Consider the following 17,652-nt stretch of genomic DNA (forward strand, 5'->3'; position numbering starts at 1 on the left):
CCAACCCAAAGTTTGGTACAGATTTATTGATCTGGACTCACAGTGAAGAAGAACTCCAGAATTTCCTCTCCAACCTCAACTCCTTTGGTTCCATCAGATTCACCTGGTCCTACTCCAAATCCCATGCCACTTTCCTTGATGTTGACCTTCACCTGTCCAATGGCCAGCTTCACACGTCCGTCCACATCAAACCCACCAACAAGCAACAGTACCTCCATTACGACAGCTGCCACCATTCCACATCAAACGGTCCCTTCCCTACAGCCTAGGTCTTCGTGGCAAACGAATCTGCTCCAGTCCGGAATCCCTGAAGCATTACACCAACAACCTGACAACAGCTTTCGCATCCCGCAACTACCCTCCCGACCTGGTACAGAAGCAAATAACCAGAGCCACTTCCTCATCCTCTCAAACCCAGAACCTCCCACAGAAGAACCACAAAAGTGCCCCACTTGTGACAGGATACTTTCCGGGACTGGATCAGATTCTGAATGCGGCTCTCCAGCAGGGATACGACTTCCTCAAATCCTGCCCTGAAATGAGATCCATCCTTCATGAAATCCTCCCCACTCCACCAAGAGTGTCTTTCCGCCGTCCACCTAACCTTCGTAACCTCTTAGTTCATCCCTATGAAATCCCCAAACCACCTTCCCTACCCTCTGGCTCCTACCCTTGTAACCGCCCCCGGTGTAAAACCTGTCCCATGCACCATGCACCCTCCCACCACCACCTACTCCAGTCCTGTAACCCGGAAGGTGTACACAATCAAAGGCAGAGCCACATGTGAAAGCACCCACGTGATCTACCAACTGACCTGCCTACACTGTGATGCATTCTATGTGGGAATGACCAGCAACAAACTGTCCATTCGCATGAATGGACACAGGCAGACAGTGTTTGTTGGTAATGAGGATCACCCTGTGGCTAAACATGCCTTGGTGCACGACCAGCACACCTTGGCGCAGTGTTACACCGTCCGGGTTATCTGGATACTTCCTACTAACACCAACCTATCCGAACTCCGGAGATGGGAACTTGCTCTTCAATATATCCTCTCTTCCCGTTATCCACCAGGCCTCAATCTCCGCTAATTTCAAGTTGCTGCCACTCATACCTCACCTGTCATTCAACAACATCTTTGCCTCTGCACTTCTGCCTCGACTGACATCTCTGCCCAAACTCTTTGTCTTTTAATATGTCTGCTTGTGTCTGTATATGTGTGGATGGATATGTGTGTGTGTGCGAGTGTATACCCGTCCTTTTTTCCCCCTAAGGTAAGTCTTTCCGCTCCCGGGACTGGAATGACTCCTTACCCTCTCCCTTAAAACCCACATCCTTTCGTCTTTCCCTCTCCTTCCCTCTTTCCTGATGAGGCAACAGTTTGTTGCGAAAGCTTGAATTTTGTGTGTGTGTTTGTGTTCGTTTGTGTGTCTGTCGACCTGCCAGCACTTTCATTTGGTAAGTCACATCATCTTTGTTTTTAAGTATATTTTTCCTTCGTGGAATGTTTCCTTCTATTATAAGCATATTTATTATTTTAGAGATGGTTCTGCAGCACAGTACAAAAATTTTAAGAGCTTCCTATATCTTTGCCATCATCAAAAAGATTTTGGCATTACTGCAGAATGGAATTTTTTCGGAACAAGCAATGGGAAATCACCGTGTGACGGAATTGGGGGCACAGTTAAGTGTTTAGCAGCAAGAGCTAGTCTTCAACGCCCAATTGACAACCAAATCTTAACACCAACTGATCTGTTTGAATATTGCAAAAAAAAAAAAAAAAAAAAAATGTTCATGACATTGAATTTATTTATATTAAAAAAGAAATTATTGAAGATGCAAAAACTGATTAAGAGAAACGTTTTGAGGATGGATGTATAGTGTCTGGTACAAGAGACCATCACCATTTTGTGCCAACTGATGAAAAGCGACTTAAGATTCACAGAGTATCAAATGATACATTGTCCTTTACAGCAAATGTTAACCTACATGATAAAGTTGCTATTAAACATGTTGCCATTAATGAACTGCAGCCTGGTCAGTATGTTGCTTGCGTTTATGATGGAAAATGGTGGATAGGAAATATCTGTGAAGTTTCATGAGAAGAAAAAGATGCCTTGATTAATTTCATGCATCCTCATGGAGCTGCTCAATCATTTCATTGGCCTACCAGAAGAGACATATGCTGGATCCCAGAACAACAGATAATTGCAGTCATACCAGTCCCAGCTGCTTCAATGATGGGGTGGCAATACAGTTTGCCGGAAGCAATAGTTTTGGACATCAGCGAAAAATTTAAAACATTTAACAATTGAAGAATTCTGTATTATGTCTTGGGAACCACAGAGAGACCCAAAAAATGCTTGGGAACCTGCTAGATACCCACATTCAGACTTGGGAACCTGCTAGACACCCACTTTCACGCTTGGGAACCTGCAGTAAAGAAACCCACCCGCAGCTGACCTTGCATGGCTATCGGGCGTGGCCCCTTGGCGATGGGGTCACCAGTCTTGAGACTGGTAGTGGCACAGCCACCATGGACCAACGCAACAATTTACCGAATTACCAAAAAAGTCAATAGTTTAGGCGAATTTTTTGCACCTTGCCCAAAGAGACATAAAAATGAAAATAAGTTTTTCTAATAGAATGCAATGTGCTTTGTGAATGGTGTTAATGAATGTGATGTGGTAGGTGTCCATTTTGGGACACATAACTTTGAACACAGGTATATTTTGATACATTTGTGTTTTTTAGCAAATTTACAGGATGATAGCACAGTAATGAAACACACAAGCCAGGCCAAAATTTGTGATATACTAAACCCCCAGACAGACAGTAGTTTGGCAAAAGACCAGGTCCATAATGCACTTTCTCCACTACTTATGCCTCATTAAACTATGGGGCAAATTTCTTGCGACATGATTTGTTGCCCACTTTGAACTGAGATTATGCCAAATGCATTGCTTTCTGAACTCCAACTGCAACATTTGTGTGTAGAGCACACAAAGTTCTACCACTATACCCAGAAGTAAGAGTCTAGCTCTTTTACATTAGGAACAGTTGAACGCCAAACTTGACGATTTCTTCACAACTTTTCGGTCTCTGTAAAAGTGGTCTTCACAGAAATGGCTCTTGCACCTCAACCAAGTTACAGGTGAGCCTGAAACCTTGCATAAGTTCACGTAGGGCCCTCTGAAGATGGTCGAGCTGGGATCATCATCTAAACTGGGATACTTGACATGGAATGATGCCATTTTAAACACTGTTGTGTAGAGCAGGCATGTAGTAAAGGCTGTCCTTCCTACAAACTGCATCAACATAATATTTCTTTTATTGTTGATGTTAGAAGTAGGCGAAATGCTACACGGACAGCGGAACTGTACAGAGAGCGATATTCTGACAAGAACCCACCTTCCCAATAGATGTTTTTTCGTCTTGTTGCAACGCTACAGGAAAGAGGAAGTTTCAACTCCTGACAATGCAATCATCGTAGCACTCACACAGACAAAGCTGCCAAAGTTACTGTTCTCGCTTCTGTTGCTATGAATCCACATGTGAGCACACAACAGCTTGAACACAAGATTGGCATTCCTAAAACCAGTGTACATCTTATTCTTACACATCACCATTTCCATACCTATCATGTACAACTACATCAAGAATTGCATGGGAATGATTTCCAGAATCAGTTACAGTTCTGTCAGTAGGCACAGCAGCAAAACTTCGCCAAAGAGAAACTTCATCTCCAATGTTCTGTTTACTTATGAATGTTCCTTCTCAAACAAAGGACACATAAATACGAGGAACATGCGTTATTGGTTCAGCGACAATCCATGATGGTTTAAACAGGTAGAACATCAGCATCAATGGAGAGATAATGTCTGGTGTGGGACCCTTGGTACTACAATTATTGGCCTCTATTTCATCAATGGTAGTCTAAACGGTACAGCATATGCCAACTTCCTCATACGAATTCTTCCTCCTCTTCTGTATGAAGTTCCCCTAAGAACCAGAATGCTTACGTGGTATCAACACGATGGATGTCCAGCATATAATGCCTTGTGTGCACGTCGTGTTCTGAACTGAAGATATCCTGCCAGATGTGTTGGTCGAGGAGGAGCAGTTACTTGGCCTGCTACATCCCCCAATTTAAATCCTCTGGACTTTTTCCTTTGGGGATGTATTAAAGACATTGTCTATCGCAATATTCCAACAACTCCAGAGGACATGCTGGAACGTGTTGTGCTTGCTTGTAATTCACTTCAGCAGGCAACACTGGAAGCAGTAAATAATTCTTTCAGTCAACATGTTGTGTTATGTGATTAATAATGTTGTGTTTCAGTGAATGGTACACTGTGATACATTTTTGAATAGGTCTTCAGGAGAAGAAATGAATTACTGAACAAAAAATACATGGTGCCATTTAAAAGAGTCATACCGCTGTTCATATCTTTGTAAAAAACAAAAGCTACAACGAAGACAATCATGCTGACTGATGTCCCCCTGATGGCTAAAGAGCATTTGCTTGAAACATTTTGTAATTTGTATCTGGACAAACAGTTATTTAGGGTGGTCAAGATAAATGGGACACCCTGTACATTAGTATTTTGTGTGGTGTTTGAACATGTGTTATTCTGCATCTCTTGTACTGTAGTCTTCTTTTTGAGGTTATCAGGTACTGTGCCTCTTCAGTTATGTAGAAAATCACACACACACACACACACACACACACACACACACACACACACACAAAAATTACCACTCACATTTTTTGTTTGTATCATCACAAAAAATTCATATGTAAATAATGCATTTGACAACAAGAATAAATCCTCGAAACAAGTTTTGCTCAGCATGAAAAAAAATATGTTACCAGCGCTGTGTTTAAACTAAAAACAGTTGAGTAATGCAAAGTGAATGATGGCATCAACTAGCACTACAAGTGGCCAAACGCCGAAACACACTAAATATGCTTCAACAAATGTGTCACGATGACCACAACAATCACGAAACTCCTTTTGCGCTGTAGAGTCAGTCTGGAAATGGTTGTGGCTGGTCGTAATATCTTTATTCTAACGAACCTAGTTACTCCCATCAGCCATCAAGCTAAGTAGAGCTTGGTAGCAGCGAGAGATAAGGTATGAATTGTTTCAACTTTTATACGTTTATCATTTCAAATCCACTGAGTCGAATACCCTGGTGCGAAGAAACTTAAAACACTACTGGACGGCCAACATCATGCCAGCGTCATTTTTTTCTCCACAAACATTTTTTCATAATGCATAAATTGTGGGTAAATTATAAATATGTTGACACAAAATTGGGTGCAAATTAACGTTGTGGACATAGGAAATTTGAGAGGTACAATAAAACATGTCGTAAACTGCAGGAAAACGTAAATTCTGGGAACGTTAAAGCGGGGTTTACTGTAGATTCTTCTTAAAGCCAACCTGGTAGGGTCAAGGAATTTCAGACATTTCTTGTGTCTTCATAACTGTGACAGATCATCAGCAGAAAGTGTCACTGATATTTAAGTGCCTCTAAAGCATTATAGCTGCATACTGCTTTTGATCTGCTAGTGGATGAATGGAATCTACTCCAACTGGAAACCAGCATAACTTCAAGTACAACACAAACTCCATTTGACAGTTATTGAAGCAAGTCATCAGTACGAAATGTATGAAAGAAGAACCATAATATCCACAAACAAGTAAAGTGGTGAACATAGTCCCAACTGTGTCTCATGGAAATGATGAAGTTGAAAGAGGTTATCCTGCGTCAAGAGGATATCTTACAGGGGAGCAGGCATCACTCTCAGAAAAAACCATCAATTCAGTTATGACAGTAAAAGATAGACTGAAACTGTATGATTTGTACGCACCTTTGCCCACCAACCAACCGCCTAACCAAACCATTCGTTACCCCCATTTTGTGATTGGTTCTTCATGTACGATCAATGGTCAATATAGATCAACAGACTTAAGAATTGAGTTAAGGATACAGCTAACACAGAATTTTTTCTCATTTTGAAGTGCAATTGTTGTGCATTGCTCATGATGCAGACTGTGTGATTTTTCAGAGAAGAGCCAAAAAACAAACAAAGTGGAATTTGTGTCAACAACATACTCAGAGTAGTTTGTGTGTGTTTGGGGGGGGGGGGGGGGGGGGGGGATATAAATATCTGTAATATTCATTAACAACAGAAACAAGTAGAGAATACTTTGTAACAGGTATGTGCCTAAACAATACCTAATACATAAGGTACAAAATTTAGTCATTATTTTTACAGCTCTAATACTGAGTCAAAAGGAATTGCAAATAACCCAAGCAACATGTAAAAGCTATTAAAAAACTGAAAGCCATTGAAAAAATTTGAAAGCCATTGAAAAAAATCAAATGTCTACTAACTTAAAAGACCTTCAGTCATTTCTTGGCAAAGTCAATTAGTGTGCCAAACTCATTCCAAAAGCTGCCTTGATCACCAGACCATTCAATAATTTACATAAGCAAGTTGCAAAATATGAGTGGTCCCAGAAGTGTTGGGATGCCTTTCAGAAGTTAAAGCACCATCCTCAGTCCGCTGTGCAAATGAAGATCTAAACTTGTGTTACATTAAAGGAAGATGGACAAAAGGACATTGGGATAAACAAACACATATAAAAAGTGGCTAATTGCTTTCTTAAAGGAACATCTCCCACCCAATTCCCTTGAGGAGCTTCATACCTATTTTTCTTTTAAGAACAGGATCCATATCGACACAGTACATGGACTATTGATGCTGACAATAGACAACAATGATGATGATGATGATGAGTGCCGAGCATGTCATAAACCTCTTGCACGCAGAGTACTAGAGGATGGGAAGACATGCACAAATGTGCTCACAAGTTAGCATGTCTACTGACCCGGCATCCATGATGACATAAAGTACACATCCCACTCCCGCATATAAAATCAGTCAGCACCACAGCAACAATTCAATGTCTGACCAAAGGTGCAGTAGCCACAGAAGTGCATACACGTAGTTTTCACCAGTCCATTCGCACGAGAGATGTGACTCATTGTCAGCAATGCCTGTTCAAAATCCCTTTCTTTCATTTGAATACCTAATACCGCAGCAAGTGAAAGTACCAGCATCTTGCAGTAAACATTCACCACTGAAAAGACCCCAGAAAAAATAGTTTTGGCCATACTACTGAATCACCTCAATCCAAAGATAATTCCGGCAGACCTGGTGAGTGGCCACCAACAGCAGACAATCTTGGACCTCCTGCGACCAACGAACACCCGGGTCAGTACAGCCACCACCCCTACTACTCTCTGTGGGTAGAGGTCAGGGCTCGCATCCTTGGAAGGGTACCTGTACAGCTACCCAGCATCATTAGAGCCAATCAGGGAAGCTAATGGCACCATGCTGGTATGGCAAATAAACCAGCTGCACACAGACACCAGCAGATTCAACACTGAGGCAACCACCACCATCCCTGGAATCGGCTCAGCATAACTTTAGATGCCATATTGAGTAAGATGACATCTGTTGGACCGTCCATGTCACAGTTGGTCCACCATGGAGTGGGGTCCTTTTCCATCTCCAGCACCGATGACTCCAAGCAGGGAGGCAGAAATCCAACCACCACCCCGCTCCAGCATCAAGACAGTGCCCCTGCAGTAAGCAGAGGACCGTGTAATTACAGATCGGCAACCGTCAATACCAATGAATTTAAAGATGACCATCAAACACCTGATGAGCTGCCAATCAACATCTGTCCCTTGCTGTTACAACAATACCACTACCAACTGGGACACATCCAGGTCTACAGGGCAATTGAAGTGGGGAGGGACGCTACCTACATCTGACCATCTAACAGGGAGGTCAATAACCTGTGATCATGGCCTTCTCCTTCAATATTCTCAGAATAGCTAACTACACTATGGCTGAAGGACTTAGCGTGACAGCAGACTCTATGGGTAACTTTCTTGGCTTGCTTTCTATGACATGACAGCTAGGCACAGATTGGTTTTTGTGAACTGTCAATTTTACTTGTGCAGTGATCCAAACTGCACAATAACGTATATCTGTTACACCATAGCAGGTATAATAAAGGTTTTTTTGTCATTATTTGACTTTTCAAAATTTCATTATAAGGTAAATTAGGTTAGGTAAAATTTAGCCCATTCAATTGTTGGATTCAGACTGTACCTCTAATTGTGGCTGTGTATCACATTTGCAGGCATGAGAAAACTAAGGAATGCGGGAATCAAGATTTTCACAGTGGGAAATCATGATTTGCGGTAAATAAAATCCGGGAACACTTTCAATTATTTATTGCACAAGAACCAAACATTGTACAGATATTATACATATGTCATTTTAAAAAGAAACCATGAAAGTTTCTTTCATGTATACCACCACAGTGCAGTTTTGTAATCTGACGAATGTCAGCGCTAGTCACAAACATGGTGAGTTTAGGTGTGGAGCAAGCTGTTTCATGAAATGGTCTCACCGATCACCAGATCTCACTCCGTGTGACTTTTTTCTGTCTGGTGTATATACTGCCTCCACTACGTGATTTAACAGGGCTCCAGGAGAGAATACGGAAAGTGACTGCCACAGTCGACGATGCCGTGCTCGGACGGATATGGCAATAATTTGATTACCGTACTGATGTCTGCCGGGTCACTCATGTTTCGTGTATCGAATGTTTGTCAAAAAAAAACATTAAGAGTTTCTCTTCAAAATACAATATGTATGACATCTGTACATTGTTTAGTTCTTGTGCAAAAAATAACTGAAAGTGTTCCCAGACTTTATGTACATCCTGTATATTAAATATATATTTTCAAAAATCATACAAGTAGGACTGTCAGTGGCACATATAATGCAATCAATGGGGAAAAGCAGGATCATCCACGACAGGACAATATAGCAGAAACTAGGAATGAGGAAACATGGTAATGGGAATAGTAAAGAAATTATGTGGAAGGTATCATCAGTTCATGATAGGAAAGAGACATACATACAATATCTTCAACATTTGTTCAAAAATGGTTCAAATGGCTCTGAGCACTATAGGACTTAACATCTGCAGTCATCAGTCCCCTAGAACTTATAACTACTTAAACCTAACTAACCTAAGGACATCACACACATCCATGCCTGAGGCAGGATTCGAACCTGCGACCGTAGCGGTCGAGCGGTTCCAGACTGAAGCGCCTAGAACCACTCGGCCACACCGGCCAGCTCCAACATTTGTTCTAAGCATATTTACTTACTGGTCTTTGGACAACATGAGTGCTTGATGCTAACATTGCAGTTTGGATCTTGATATTCATCACAACACCATGAACTAGGTATGCATCGACCATCATCACACTGTTGTCTACCCTCACAAGGATCAGGACCTGCAGTATCACAAGTAACAAGGTACATTCACAAAATTAAGAAAGGTGATTATTTAATGAACTCACTCTGAATCCTGATCACATATCAGTTGATCTTATTTTATTATCAACAGGAGCCATAAAGAAAGTTTGTGAAAAAAGGGGAGGGGAAGGGAGAATAGTACAACCAATTTACTTTAGATCAACATCAGACACTGTTAAAATGTTACTGCTACAACCAACTGAAGATACCAAACAGATGCCTCTAAGAAAAACTTGTGGGACTTACGCAGTGTTATGCAGCTGCAAACCTGATAAGTGTATTTATGAAAACTGATTTCCTACTTTCTTACCCCCACATTACATTCATCAGCACCTTCAAGTTTAAAAATAAAGTAACTTCAAAAACTATAATTATGCCAGCAACATTTTTGTGGCCAACTGTGATAAAAAAAACAGACATGCATCTACAAATATAGACTCTTTATGTATATGAGAACTTGCTGCATGAAATGCTCAATTGTATTTCTATTCTGCAGTACACAGCTGATTAGTGTAAAAATTTCAGATCCAACAGCAGCCTGCAGTAAACGCTGCTAGTCCGCAACGGTACTGATTCAACAACCAAATCAATTTGGATTTCAAAAGGGGAAAAAAAAACAATAAACACTATCAGGGAATTCACTGAAAAGATAAGCTCTGCTTTAGACAAGGGTAAAAAGGTCACATGTATTTTTTTGTGATGTGACCAAAGCTTTTGACTCAGTCAGTCACTTACTACTTTTACACTGGGATCGTGGATAGGGCATTGCAGTGGTTCAAATCTTATTTGTCAGAAAGATAACAGATAGTTACTCTAAATTCAAACGGAAAAAAATCATTCTCGGACTGGACAAAGATTTGTACAGGGGTTTCACAGGACTCAATTTTAGGACCTTATCTTTTTCCACTGTACATAAATGATTTACCTTTAAACATTGACGTTCACTCAGTTTTATTCAAGATGACACCTCGGTTTTAATTGAAAATGACAATTTAGAGCAAATTCACAATACTGTGGAAAATATAATGGGGAACCTAGAATTATGGTTTCGGCACAAAAGATTAAAACTCAATGTCACAAAAACACAATTAGTGCAGTTCAGTGCTTATAACATTAGCAGCATCTGCCATACAAATAGTGCACGACAATCAGGAAATGACTGAAGCAAGTTATGTAAAATTTCTAGGTCTAAATCTTGACAAAAGTTTAAATTGGAAGGCACACGTAGACTTCTTAGCAAACAAACTAAACAGATTAGCTTATGCGATGAATGTCTTATCTGGTTCCACCCTTATGGACACCAGGAAGATAGTCATCTACCACAGCTACTTTGGGACTATAATTCAATACGGAATAATTTTCTGGGGAAACTCTATAAACTGCCCAAGATTACTTACACTTCAAAACAGAATCATGAGTAATGTGTGTTTAGTCCGAAAAAGAACATCATGTCACCCATTATTTAAAAAATTAAAAATACTAACCACTCCTTCTCTGTACATCTACGAAACTTTTATTTTCATATATAAAAATCAAAACTCACTTGACAATTTTCATTTCAACCACAGTTACAGTACCTGTCACAGACACAGCTTCCAACTTCCCTATCATAATTTAAAATTTTATGCTCAAACACCATTGTACATGGGATTAAAAATTTACAATAAATTAAATAACACAAATCTGTTAAATATGCAGTTTGACCCACTAAAAATATTGTTATTTAATACACTAGTGGGAACATGTAATCATTCAATTGAAGAATTCATGCAGGACTGTTCGGCAATTTGAAAAGAAAAGAAACAGTAAAGATTATGTATTGTATAATAAATTGTTAATGTAGCATATAAATTGTACTGCAAGCTGCAAAAAGACCACAAGTGTTATATATGTTATTGTTAAATTGTTGATGTGTAAAAATGTAGATATGCCTGCTGAAAAACGTTAATTATTATAACCTTATTTTTTTAAGTAATCTGACATGTCTTCAGTACAAAAATCTTTGATTTGTAACTGTACATTACGAGACAAATAAACTACATTCCACATTCCGTCAACAGTAAACTGCAAACATTGCTTAAACATTGCTTACGGTATTTTAAAAAAACATTGCTAAACATCTGTTTTAAAAATCACAACGTCCAAGAGTTCCAAAATCTGAAGGGTAGAGGAGGACTGCAATTTATTCTGCAACAGGGTTTGACAAAATGTTTTGGCAAAACATAAGGTGACTTAAGCACCAAAGTCACTTTGTACTTGCCCAATCAGTTTTATCACAAGTAATCATAATGTGTGTCTCACCATAAATCAGCTAACTTAGAATAACTTCATTTGAATTACATTTTCTGTGTGTGAACTTTGTCCATCTTCTTTCAGTATCTAGATCTAATGGATTTATTGACAAAACCAATGGTTTGTAAAAGAAAAAAAAATGTTTTCACATTCTATAATTGATTTTGTAAGTATACTGACCACAATGAACTGGTGACTCATCAGCTCCATCCTTGCAATCAATTCGACCATCACACACGTATCTTCTTGGAATACATGCACCCGATGAACACAAAAACATTTTGTCAGCTGAACAGTGTGACTTTTCTGCAAGTGAAAAAGAATGGATATACAAGAAGCTCCAAACTATTGTTGAAACTAGAATTGTATATTGTCAACTTAAATGGTAACATATAACAGACTAAATTTTATAAATCTAATGGCACTGTCAAGAGATCAATAAAATTGAACAAAGAAGTGAGGGAAGACCATTGGACTAACAATGGATGCAGAAACACAAACAAATCAAAACATTACAAAGTCAGGTCTGCCAGCCAGCCATAGGTAGCCACAGCCCGTCGGGGGATGAGATTATGGCAGGAGGAAACGAGACCCCAACTCTCAGGCTGGCAACACCATATTGCCTGGCCTCCAGATACAATCACACAACCCACACTGCCATACAAATTGTAAAACTAGTTTCGCTGCTTGGATGTTACCTAGTAAAACTGAAGGTAAGTCAGCTAGCTTCTAGGTTTGCTTTATCATATTTAATGGAGTCGGACACTTCCTTAAAATGTGTGCCACTGATAAATTAGTACTATAACTGCAATAATGTGGAATGGCTTTTTTAAAAATAGGATATTCTTGTGAGGGTAATATGAAGTCAGGTTTTCTGAACAAAAACATCCATGCATGGGTTTCTTTACGGTACTTAGCTGCTTGGTGGCAGCTACAGCATATCACTTCCTATTCCAGGACACTTGCTATCATTAGGATAGGACATCCAAAAGTCTGGACCTGGTGTCTCCAATTTTAAGATATCCTTTTTGATAGCCTCCTTGGCCAAATGACCTTTGCCTCCTTTCCTGGAATTCCAATGTGACTGGGGAGGGGGGGGGGGGGTCCAGATAATACCTGTACCAGGGATAGTAGTGGGCTATGGCAATGTCATCTAGGTTAAGAAGGCCTGTGCGATGTTTGCAAGTAGAGTGATGAGTATACAGAGAGTAGTAATAACAACAGCAAATGACTAGTGTTGTCTAGCATAGCACTGAACTTGCAAATGGGTCATTCCATGGCCTGAAGGTCCCCACTCGACCATCTCCAATTTCGATGAAATTTTTACAGGATGTACATATAGACCTTACATGAAGCACTGCCAAATTACAGCTTCATAAGTAGTATGGTGGGACCACTAGCCACCTTTCCGTAAAGGTTCGTTTTTTGACATTTCAACTGAAATGAATAAATGATCAGCTTTGTTTTACCACTGTTCAGGATCTAAGAGACTTGTTGTGCTGAAACTTTGTGATCCTGTTCAACTTTTTGGGTAGTAAAAAAGGTCAAACTATGGTAAATTCATCATAGTGCACAATCAAAGAGGCTCATAAATCTTGTCGTACCAAATTTTGGCTATACTTTATTGCCTTGTATCTACTGAAAGAGTAATTTTCTGAAGCTAATACTTTGGTTATCTGCAGCATGTCATAAAGCTCTGCACGTGGTACCCATATTGCTCAAATAATAACTGAGTTATCGAAGTTCCAAGTGTGCTAAAAAAATTTAATCAGTCAATTTTGGCTCACTTTAAAAAAGGTCATATCGCAAAAGGGATCACTCAAATTTTTCTCGGCACCATTGAAAAGAGCTCACCTTGTTTGATCAGAAAAAGTTGTTTTTATTTTGGAGACTTTGCATTTAAGAACAAATAAACTTATATTTTCATTACATTACATTTCTCGACATTGCGATTTAAATGAATAAATGATCAACTTTGATTTACCATTACCCAGGATCTAAGAGACGTGTCACGTTGAAACTTTGTGATCCTGTTAAACTTTCTGGGTACAAAAGCTTAGCTGTAAAACAAAGGGTCAAACTGCGGTAAATTCATCATAATGTGCTATCAAAGTGGCTCATAAATCTTGTCATACCAAATTTTGACTATACTTTATTGCCTTGTATCTACTGAAAGAATAACTTTCTGCAACCTGTCAGCATGTCATAAAGCTCTGCAATTGGCATGGAGAGTGTTCAGATGTTGTGTATGCCTTTTTAAATGATGTGAAGTGTGTTGTCATTACTGGATAAACATCTTTTTTCGGTTAGTAAAAATTATTTCAAGATACAGGGTGACTCTTTAGAAATAATTATCAGGTTATTTAATTTTTTTTCTGTTGTATTCTCAAGGAAATTCCCTTTATCTATGATTGTTTAATATTTTTCAGTTGGAAATATACATCACTTCTGCTTTATCTAATATTGATACAAACAGCAAATGGGCGCTTAAATTTAATTGTAGTGTAATGGGTATCAATGAGGTTTCAGTACCATGTGTCATTGGCCTTGCAGATAATTCTACATGTCATCTGAAAACATACGCACATCAACAAGGCTTCATTCTAATCAAAGAATTTTCAGTAGAGCAACAGGAATTACTAAACCAAAGAAGTGAGATATGCCTTACTGAAAATGCATAAATATTCTTTCATCACAAAGTAATACTTGTGGACAAATATGACTTTCTACAGAGATCTTGTAATCCTTTTGGTGCAAAGAACCATTCTGTTAAAAAGGGTTTATGGATTGTCAATGTTGAAACAACAAAACAATTGCAAGCCGTGACTAAAAGCAATGTGAAACCTGGTCAGAAGATCTGTCCAACTTGCAAAAAACAATTTTTAGCAAAGAAAGCAGAAAAATCACAATCAGCTTCAAACCAGTCAGAAGACGAAGCATATCCAGAAGTATTAATCGATTTAAGTCTAACTGATTTTCGGGTCTCCCCTCTAAAATTTCAGAGAGCATCAAAAAGGCATGTGAAAGGTCATGCAAAACAAAAAATAAGCGAAGCTCAAGAGGCAATTGTGAATAACAATGCTGCTGCTTGAGGATTCGCCCCAAAATATCTTCAAACACCTAGTACAATCACAAGACATGTCCTGATTGTGAAGATTATAAGCAGCTGATTAAAGAATTGAAAGAGAAGTTGCAATTGTCAAGGCAGCCTGAAAAATTGCAAATACTGACATTAGTACCACTGGACTATAAAAGAGACAATGCAAGAATTTGGTGTTTCAGAGAGGATGGTAAAAGCAGCTAGGAAGTTACAGGCAGAAAATGGTGTATTAGCTCTGCCAAAGAACAAGTATGGCAAGAAGATTCCAGATGCCGTAAAAGAAAGAGTGGTAACATTATTTCAGAATTCAGAATGAAGAATTTAGCCGAATTTGTCCAGGTAAAAAAGACTGTGTGTCAATTAGAATAGAAGGAAAGAAAGTTTTGATGCAAAAATACCTTCTTCTGAATAATTTGAAAGAAATGATTGCTGCATATCGACTTCAGCATGGGCCTGAAATTGCATTTTCCAAATTTTGCGAATTGAGGCCAAAATGGTGCATCATTGTGGGTGCTGCAGGAACCCACTCAGCCTATGTTTGCACTTTACACCAAAATATGAAACTGATGCTTGCAAGACTCCAATTAAAGAAGATTATCAGAGTCTGACTGCTAAAACAGTGTGTGATTTGGAATCCAAAGACAGCATCCTTCATTGCTGTGAAATCTGTCCGCGAAAAGAACTACTGGAACAGTTTTTAGAAAGTAGTTTTGAAGACAGTGATCCAAATGATACTACTGAGTTCAAACAGTGGTTGCACACTGATAGAGATACATTAGAAACCAAGCAGAAAACCACCTAGGATTTTATTGAAGATCTGATTTCAAAAATTTACAAACTTTCCACTCATCATTATGTTGCGAAGCACCAGAGCAAGCACCTAAAATTAATAAAAGAAAGCTGTAAGCCAACTGAACTGATCATATTAATGGACTTTGCTGAAAACTATTCCTTCACTGTCCAGGCTGCAGCTGAAGGTTTTCACTGGAATGGCAGCCAAGCAACTTTACACTCATTTGTTGTGTACTTCAGAAATAACTTGGACATCAGCAGCATCACCTACTGAATAATAAGCGACAGCCTGAAACATGATGCAATTGCTGTACATGCTTTTATAATGACATTAATAGAAGATCTAAAGTGTCTCCTTGGAAAAATCACACACAGCTACCACTTCAGTGATGAGTCAGCAGCACAGAATAAAAACTTCAAAAATTTTCTGAATCTCTGCCACCATCAAAATGACTTTGGAATCTCAACTGAATGGAACTTTTTTGCTACAAGCAATGGAAAATCTCCATGTGATGGAATTGGAGGAACTGTAAAGGGCCTGGCAGCAAGAGCAAGCCTTCAAAGACCAACTGAGGAGCAGATTTTGACACCAACTGATTTGTTTAAATACTGTACAAAGAATATCAGAGGAATCCAATTCATTTTTGTTTCAAAAGAAGAAATTGAAACATTAAAAAATGAGCAGGAAGCAAGGTTCAAAAATGGCTGCACAGTATCAGGAACAAGACAGAATCACCATTTTGTGCCATTAAAAGAAAAGCAAGTTTGTATTAGAAGAGTATCCAATGATACAAATTTTTTGTGGCAATGTTGACCAAAGTCAAGCAACAGTTTCATTCAGAAATATTACAGCCTTACAATCGGACCAATAGATTACCTGTATATATGATGGAAAATGGTGAATTGGTAATGTGTCTAAAGTTTCAGAAGAAGAAAATGATGTTTTAGTCAGTTTCATGCACCCCAATGGACCTGCGTATTCATTCTATTGGCCAGCCAGGCAGGATGCTTGTTGGATTCCAAACCTTCCAGCTCCATCAGCAACAAGAATGGGGCCGACATAATAGCCTGTTGGCATCAACTGTAATTGCTATTAGTAACAAATTTCAGCAAATGAATTAATAAGAACTGAAATATTTGGCTTGGGAAACATAATGAGTACGACTGGTACATGTATTTTTTAATGTAATATAAATGTAAGTTTATTTGGTATTACAAGATTTATGAGCCACTTTGATAGCACACTATGATGAATTACCCTAGTTTGACCTTTTGTTTTACAGCTACGATATTGTACCCAAAAAATTGAACAGGATCACAAAGTTTCAGCATGACAGGTCTCTTAGATCCTGAGTAATAGTAAATCATTGGTCATTTATTCATTAAAGTCACAATGTTGAGAAATGTACTGTAATGAAAATATAAGTTTATTTATTCTTAAATGCAAAGTCTCCAAAATAAAAACAACTTTTCCTGATCACATAAGGTGAGCTCTTTTCAATGGTGCCAAGAAAAATCATATTTGAGTGATCCCTTTTGCAATATGACTTTTTGAAAGTGAGCCAAAATTGACTGATTAAATTTTTTAGCACACTTGGAACTTCGATTACTTAGTTATTATTTGAGCAATCTTGGTGCCACTTGCAGAGCTTTATGACATGCTGCAGGTAACTAAAGTATTAGCATCAGAAAGTTACTCTTTCAGTAGATACAAGGCAATAAAGTATAGCCAAAATATGGCATGTCAAGATTTATGAGCCACTTTGATAGCACACTATGATGAATTTATCATAGGTTGACCTTTTGTATTACAACTAAGCTACTGTACCCAAAAAGTTGAACAGGTGAACAGGATCACAAAGTTTCAGCACAACAGATCTCTCAGATCCTGAACAATGGTAAAACAAATTTGATCAGTTCTTCATTTCAGTCGCAATCACAGAAAACGAGCATATACGAAAAGGTGGCTAAAGGCCCCACCATACTACCTATGAAGCTGTAATTTGGCAGTGCTTCATGTAAGGTCTATATGTACATCCTGTAA

The 17,652-nt window shown here is 38.8% G+C and overlaps 1 protein-coding gene across 1 annotated transcript in view; it reads right to left on the reverse strand.

Annotated features, from left to right (window-relative positions):
- The window catches only part of LOC126101020 (uncharacterized), a 92,268-nt gene that overhangs the window by 54,844 nt on the left and 19,772 nt on the right, over positions 1 to 17,652 (reverse strand). Inside the window, exons 4-5 of the mRNA XM_049911687.1 lie at positions 11,897 to 12,022; positions 9,274 to 9,402 (exon numbers count right to left, since the gene is read on the reverse strand). Coding sequence (XP_049767644.1) covers positions 9,274 to 9,402; positions 11,897 to 12,022 — 255 coding nt within the window. The remainder of the gene's footprint in view (positions 1 to 9,273; positions 9,403 to 11,896; positions 12,023 to 17,652) is intronic.

The sequence above is a fragment of the Schistocerca cancellata genome, chromosome 9 (genome assembly GCF_023864275.1).
Source record: "Schistocerca cancellata isolate TAMUIC-IGC-003103 chromosome 9, iqSchCanc2.1, whole genome shotgun sequence".
Classification (NCBI taxonomy): domain Eukaryota; kingdom Metazoa; phylum Arthropoda; class Insecta; order Orthoptera; family Acrididae; genus Schistocerca; species Schistocerca cancellata.